This window comes from Sinocyclocheilus grahami, unplaced genomic scaffold (assembly GCF_001515645.1).
Source record: "Sinocyclocheilus grahami isolate Dianchi unplaced genomic scaffold, SAMN03320097.WGS_v1.1 scaffold633.1, whole genome shotgun sequence".
NCBI lineage: Eukaryota > Metazoa > Chordata > Actinopteri > Cypriniformes > Cyprinidae > Sinocyclocheilus > Sinocyclocheilus grahami.
The window spans coordinates 796,103-804,057 of NW_015505812.1; the positions used below are offsets into that span (position 1 = coordinate 796,103).

Genomic DNA, 7,955 nt, shown 5'->3' on the forward strand with positions numbered 1-7,955 from the left:
GTGTGTGTGTGTGAGAGAGTGCGTGAGTGTGTGTGTGTGTGTGTGTGTGTGTGTGTGTGTGTGTGTGAGTGAGTGCGTGTGTGTGTGAGTGTGTGTCTGTCTGTCTCGAAGGGTCGTTACATCATTGAAGAGTCATAATAAACACTGAGAACTGTCCGTGCATTACATGTGCATGTGCTCATTAAAGGAATAATTCAGCCAAAAATACAGATTCTGTCATCATTTACTCGCCCTCATGTCGCTCCAAACCCGCTTGACCTTCTTTCTTCTGTGGAGCCCAAAATAAAGTGGTTACCAAAAAGTTAATGCTAAAATGAAAGAAGCAGGGTTATTATAGTTAACTAAAACGAAAACCATAAAAAAATCCTTACTTGAAATAAAAAAATAAAAAATAAAAATGAAATAAATTATAAAAAACTTAAATGTATTAAAACAACTGAAATAAAAAAATAAAACATTTGAAATAAACACTTGCAATAAAATAAATGTTACGTGAAATAAAATATAACATGTAAATATGTAAAAAAAAAAAAATTATCTAAATGTATTTTATGAACAAATATATATAATAAAAAATAATAAAATAAAAACAATATAGACACATGCAAACAAATAATAATAATAAATGACAAAACACAACTAAATTACTACAACTTTAAAATAAAAACAGAAAATGTTTAAATAATTCAAACTATTAATAAGAACTATAATATTATCTCAACACCATGGAATAAAAAAAGGTAATTTCAACATTTTATCTCACAATTAAGACTTCACAGAACTGCAAGATACATTTGGAGGAAAAAAATTAAGTAAAAGTCAGAGTGATGAGATCAAAAGTTGCAATTACCTTTTGCGTCTTATTTATTCCATGAAACAGGCTTCCGTACTAAACACCCTAAACACAGTGTTTGCAAACTAACTCTTCTGAACTCATACAATATGGTTTATGTGAAAAACAGAGCGAAATGCATCAGACACGCAAGAACCTGAAACATACAAGACTGCTTTTATGATTTGCACGGTGGTTTTCTTTACTATCACATCGTGTTAAACATCTTGGTGTTCCACAAAATAAATAAAGTTACACAGCTTTGAAACTACGGAATTGTAATTTTTGGGGGGTGAACAAACCATTTAAGCCTCTTTTCTTTGTTCTTTCTCGTTTTGCAGTGCATGTCCAATTCTGTCTTCTGTTCTTTGACCCTCATCCGCCTCTCTCTCTCTCTCTTTCTCTCAGTGAGTAAGACAAATCTGTCCGTGCATGAAGACAAGAACCGAGTTCCCTATGTGAAGGTGAGCTGAATCACGCTGCGTGAACACACAGCAGCAGCAATCGAACCTTGCTCAAATAAATGAGTTACTTTCAGAACTCAAAACTTCCTCCCGTCCAAAAAGAGCCTTTACTGAAAAAAAAAAACTTTTCAAAAATAAGATAAATATTATCATTCCTCATCATATATGACATAATATATGCTAGATATATAGATAGATAATATTTTGAATCATATCAGATTTCATATCATGCATGATATATTATATTGGATTGTATCATATCATATTTCATAATAAAAAACATTTATCAAATCATGTCATATATTGTTATATCATACATAATATGAAATCATACAACTTATAGTACTGCATCACATATTATATATTGTATTATATCAAATCATATCATATAGTATCATAATAATGTATATATATCATAATACATCATATATTTTATGATATCACATCGTATATATTATAATCTCTTATCATATCAAATGTCATCATCATTTATCACATTGTATCTTATCTTATCATATCATATAGTATCATGATATTGTATATATCATATGTAGGAGCCATGCTTGAGGCACCATATTAATCATATCATATCCCATAACATATATCATATATAATATCGTATCGTATCATATGGTATCATCATATATATTGTATCACATCTCATATCTTATCATATCATATATGATATCATCATATACTGTATCATATATCATATATATTTGATCATATCACATCATGTATCTTATTATCTCATATCATATGTAATCATCATCTATCACAATGTATCTTATCATATCAAATCATATCATATAGTATCATGATATTGTATATATCATATGTAGGAGCCATGCTTGAGGCACCATATTAATCATATCATATATTAAATCATACAGTATCATAATCTTGTATCATATCCCATATCATATGTCATATCATTAATCTCATATCATATCAAATCATGTTACATGTTATATTGGACCATATACTGTATATACATATGTGATCGAGTACAGTAACATAATATTGCATCACATATCTTATTTGATTTGATATATGATAATATACCATACTGTATGTGATGCTATTTAAGCCTGTAATATGAAGCAGTGACACACATGATGGGAATCATTTCAGAATGGATGTGTTGAAATACTGACTGTGGAATGATAAACAGACTCATTATATGAATTCATCTTGTGTCAGTTAATTACTGATGAGAGACTGACAGTGAAAGAACCATGAGATTTCAGGGAGCACCTGCTATTATTAGATAAAGACCAGCCATCACATTCAGTGCGTGTGTGTGTGTGTGTGTGCTGTACAGGGCTGTACTGAACGTTTCGTCTCCAGTCCTGAAGAAGTGATGGATGTTATTGATGAAGGCAAAGCCAACCGCCACGTTGCTGTTACAAGTGAGTTTCTCTAACCCACACTAACAGACAATCACAGAAGCATTGCTATAACTCAAACTGCAGGTTATGGGTTTGAATCCCAGCGAATGCATAAACTGATCACATGCATGCCTTCAATGCAATGCAAGTCACTTCAGATAAAAGCATCTGCCAAATGCATGAATGTAATGTAAAGCTACTAATCAAATGATCTGACTGCTGTGCTGTCGCGTGTCAGATATGAATGAGCACAGCTCCAGAAGCCACAGCATATTCCTCATCAACATCAAGCAGGAGCACGTGGAGACCGAGCAGAAGCTCTGCGGGAAACTTTACCTGGTGGATCTGGCCGGGAGCGAGAAGGTGCTTTCAGACTCTGACATCCTTTAGCTTCACAAGAGCTTCACAACAGTGTGTCCACCTGTAGGAAAGAACAATCACTAATGAGATCTCATTAATGGCTTAAACATGTCAATAACTGTGTTTTCATGCACGTATTTTAATGCAACTTGTGGGGTATTGCACAAAAAAACGCTGGATGGAAAAAACATATGCAACCGACAAGTAGGCATGCACATAAACTACAATGTAAAAACATTTACTGAATAAATTCCTTCATATGCAACAAAAAACGTATATGACTTCGACTAACCAGTGGACCGATCTCATCGCACACAGTCTCAAATGTTGTTTTACTCATTTTGTATTGCCTAAATCAAAGTCTGTCATCAAAATCATTTGATATAATTAACTGTCTCACAAGATTGAGTCCCAAACATCAGGCATCCGAACGCAAGATAACATGACAGCGATAGTTATTGCATTTCGCCTGCGCGCTCTGAGACACAAATTAATTATTATGTAGGAAAAGAAGAGTCACAGTGGCTTTATTATTTGATGCTTTGCACCAGTTTCCCAGAAACTAATGATTTTGTTCTTTTGAACACATTGGATGGGATTTATTCGCAAATGTTTTACGCAAGATTCCAATAGTTTCGCATATATGAAATTAGCAACTTTGGATGGAAACATAGCTAATGAAATTCACATGTTGTGCACAGTATGCATACTGTAAAAAATAGTAAGAGTAGTATGCTAGTGTAATGTTCCCGATTCAGCAACCGTATACACTGGAATACTAGCACACTGCATACTTTTTAGCATTCCATGCATACAGAAAAATCACATTGTGCACATTATGCATACTATAATATTCCGGATTCAGCCACGGTATGCACTGGAATACTAGCATACTGTGCAGAATGTACTACATACTAGTTAGTATTCCATGCATACTGAAAATATGCATATTTGCACAATATGTATATTGCAAAAATAGTATGAGTGGTATGCTAGTGTAATATTGTGGATTCAGACACTTTTTCCACTGGAATACTAGCATAATGTATACTGCACAAAAAATGCTGCATTTTTTAAAATATTTCATGCATACAGAAAATTCATATATTGTGCACAGTATGCATACTGCCAAAATAGTACGATTAGTATGCTAGTGTAATGTTGTGGATTCAGCCACTGTATACACTGGAATATTAGCATACTGTGCAGAATGTACTACATACTAGTTAGTATTCCATGCATACAGAAAATTCACATATTGTGCATGGTATGCATACTACAAAAATAGTATGAGTAGTATGCTAGTGTTATATTGTGGATTCAGCCACACTGGAATACTAGCATACTGCACAGAATGCATATTGTACTACACATAATGTGCACATTATGCATACTGCAAAAATAGTATAAGTAGTATGGAATTATGCTATTCCAGATTCAGCCACTGTATGCACTGGAATACTAGCATAATGCATACTGCAGATGGTGTACTGCAAACTTTTTAGTACTCCATGCATACAGACAATTCACATGTTGTGTACAGTATACATACTGCAAAAACAGTACAGGTAGTATGCTAGTGCGATATTCTAAAATTACTTACTCTTTACACTGGAATTTATACGGTGTATGTGAACAGCCGCATAACCATGAATCTGTGTGTGTTGGTCAGGTGAGTAAGACAGGTGCAGAAGGAGCCGTCCTGGATGAAGCCAAGAACATCAACAAGTCTCTGTCTGCGCTGGGGAATGTCATATCAGCTCTGGCTGAAGGAACCGTGAGTTACAGCTGCATATAACTAATACAAACATAACATGCATGAAATTATTGCAGTTCAAAGTAGAAGACAGACCGTCTTAACCCATTTAAATACTGTGTATATCTAAACAAAATAAAAATTGTTATCCAACACCAGCTATCACCCGTGAGAAAAAACAGTTTGCCCCTTTAAACTTAAAATCTGTTTGTGCCACCTTTAGCAGCAATAACTGCAAACAAACTCCCCAACACTGTTAATAACTCTGTGCTGTGTGTGAGCAGAAGACTCACGTGCCGTACCGAGACAGTAAGATGACGCGGATCCTGCAGGACTCTCTGGGAGGAAACTGCAGAACCACCATGTTCATCTGCTGCTCACCTTCAGCCTTCAACGACGCCGAGACCAAATCCACCCTGATGTTCGGACAACGGTAACACACACACACACACACACACACACACACACACACACACACACACACACACACACAAACACACACACACACACATCCATCACTCACACACACACACTCTCTGTGTCTCAGAGCAAAGACCATCAAGAACACGGCGTCTGTGAACCTGGAGCTGACGGCAGAGCAGTGGAAGAGGAAATATGAGAAAGAGAAGGAGAAGAACAAGAACCTGAAAGAGAACATCCAGAGACTGGAGGCGGAGCTTAACCACTGGCATAACGGTGTGGAAATATGCATTATTTCTCTCTTTTTGACACAAAAAAACACTCAAAGGTTTCTTCAGAAGTTCAGTCACTACAGCTGCTCTTTACTCATGAAAAAAGTACCATGAGTGTTTTGGACATGCTCCATGGTAATACTATGATTTATCAGACATTTACTATGGGAATACCATGTTTTTAGACCACTTACTAAAAAAATACCATGGTACTACCACATTAGAAGTAATTAATGCAAGAGTTGCTAAAATAAAACTCTAGTAAAACCAAGGTAATTCAACAAAATGAGAAAGATTATAAAACCTTACACTGTTTAAAGGAAATTCCAGAATAATGTCTTCTGATTTGACTATAGTAAATGTGGTAAATGAGTGTGTGACTGTGCTGCAGGTGAGTTTGTCACGCCGCTGGATCTCATGGCTGTGATTCCTGTTGAATCTGATGTCAGTGAAGACGCAGCTTTAGACAATCAGAGCAATGGCGCGTGTGAGCGAATCCCAGAGGAACACAAGCTCAAATATGAGGAAGAGATACGCAAACTCTACAAACAGCTCGACGACAAGGTACACACACACGCACACACTTACGCACACACACACGCACTCACACTCACACTCACACACACACACACATATGAATACACTCACAGATGAAGTCTCTGTGTGTTTCCAGCATGAAGCGAAGATCCGCTCTCTGACTGAATACATGCAGAACATGGAGCTCAAGAAACGGCAGCTGGAGAACAACTATGACTGTCTGAGTGAAGAACTCACCAAACTACAGACCGCAGGTACAAAACACACACACACGCGCACACACACACACACACTTATACTGATCAAAAATATCACATAAAACAACTGTTTTTTTAAATACATTCTGTATATTCAAATTTTTTTATATGTATATTTACAAATTCTGTATATTTTAAAATGAATATTTGACCAACATTGGTGTGTTTATTTTTATAGGTGTATTTATTGAATAAAATAAATAAATACTGTACATACTTTTACATTTTATTTTATAAATATATTGTATTTTTTTAAATAAGTTGTTTTGTGTCAACATAAAATAAACTGAAAATGGTATAAACTTTGCTGAAGTGCTTAATTTTAACAAGTTTGAACTTGTTCAAATATTTAAAAGCTTAATTTTATGTGTATTTTTTATTTAAAAAATTATATTTTATTTGATAAAATATAACATTATTTTATCAAAATAAATTAAACAGTACAAACTGTTAAAGTTTTACGCTTCACATCATTAATGGGTCATATCATTGAGATACTAATATAGTTTTTGTAAATATTTTAATTTACATTTTTATATGTATATTCTGCTTTCATTTAGTAATTTTAGTAATTTATTATTTTTATTTCAGTTTTAAATTGAGTTATTTTAGTTTATCAAGTTAAAAGTTAAATAAAAAAGAATTGTTGCCTTAGATACTAGTTGAAATGAAACATTTTTATTTATTTATTCATTTTTTTTAGTCATTGTTTGGTTTTAGTTAACTGTAATAAGCCTGGCTTCATCAATCACGCAACTCTGAGTACTTTATCATCACTCAGCTATTAAAGAAAACATATTTCACTGTCTGTAGATCCTGTAAAAACAAGTTTTAGACATACAGTGATATGTTCGGATTGTAAAGTTATTGTCTCCATGTTCACAGAAAGTGCTCAGGATAACCCGCTGGACACGGACGAGTCTGGAAACGGAAAGGTAAATCTCAACCATTTGGTCTATTGCTGGAAATGCGTGTGAATTCTGCAGTTGGCTGTATTTGTATGGTGTTAAGTGTGTTTGTGTGTGTTTCAGAAAGCAGACGCTCAGCGGGAGCCGCAGCACAAGCAGCTCGGCCGTCTGCGCGACGACATCAACCACAAACAGAAGATCATCGACGAGCTCAAAGAGTCAGAAACCCTCACAGACGCTCTCTGATTCACTCTGTGTGTGTGTGTGTGTGTGTGTGTGTGTGTATGTAACCGCTGTGTGTGTGTGTGTGTGTGTGTATGTAACCGCTGTGTGTGTGTGTGTGTGTGTGTATGTAACCGCTGTGTGTATGTGTGTGTGTGTGTGTGTCTGTGTGTGTGTGTAACTGCTGTGTGTGTGTGTTTGTGTGTAACCACTGTGTGTGTGTGTGTGTAACCACTGTGTGTGTGTGTGTGTGTGTTTGTGTGTAACCGCTGTGTGTGTGTGTTTGTGTGTAACCGCTGTGTGTGTGTGTGTGTAACCACTGTGTGTGTGTGTGTTTGTGTGTAACCACTGTGTGTGTGTGTGTGTTTGTGTGTAACCGCTGTGTGTGTTTGTGGGTAACCGCTGTGTGTGTGTGTGTGTGTGTAAACGCTGTGTGTGTGTGTGTGTGTGTGTGTGTGTTTGTGTGTAACCGCTGTGTGTGTAACCGCTGTACCACTGTGTGTGTGTGTGTGTGTGTGTAACGTGTGTGTGTGTGT

The 7,955-nt window shown here is 35.7% G+C and overlaps 1 protein-coding gene across 1 annotated transcript in view; it reads left to right on the top strand.

The window, feature by feature from the left end:
- The window catches only part of LOC107558152 (kinesin heavy chain-like), a 34,157-nt gene that overhangs the window by 16,034 nt on the left and 10,168 nt on the right, over window positions 1–7,955 (top strand). Inside the window, exons 6-15 of the mRNA XM_016241776.1 lie at window positions 1,241–1,296; window positions 2,621–2,708; window positions 2,926–3,050; window positions 4,720–4,824; window positions 5,088–5,236; window positions 5,351–5,499; window positions 5,887–6,059; window positions 6,136–6,286; window positions 7,175–7,224; window positions 7,321–7,415. Of these exons, the coding sequence (XP_016097262.1) occupies window positions 1,241–1,296; window positions 2,621–2,708; window positions 2,926–3,050; window positions 4,720–4,824; window positions 5,088–5,236; window positions 5,351–5,499; window positions 5,887–6,059; window positions 6,136–6,286; window positions 7,175–7,224; window positions 7,321–7,415 (1,141 nt within the window). The remainder of the gene's footprint in view (window positions 1–1,240; window positions 1,297–2,620; window positions 2,709–2,925; window positions 3,051–4,719; window positions 4,825–5,087; window positions 5,237–5,350; window positions 5,500–5,886; window positions 6,060–6,135; window positions 6,287–7,174; window positions 7,225–7,320; window positions 7,416–7,955) is intronic.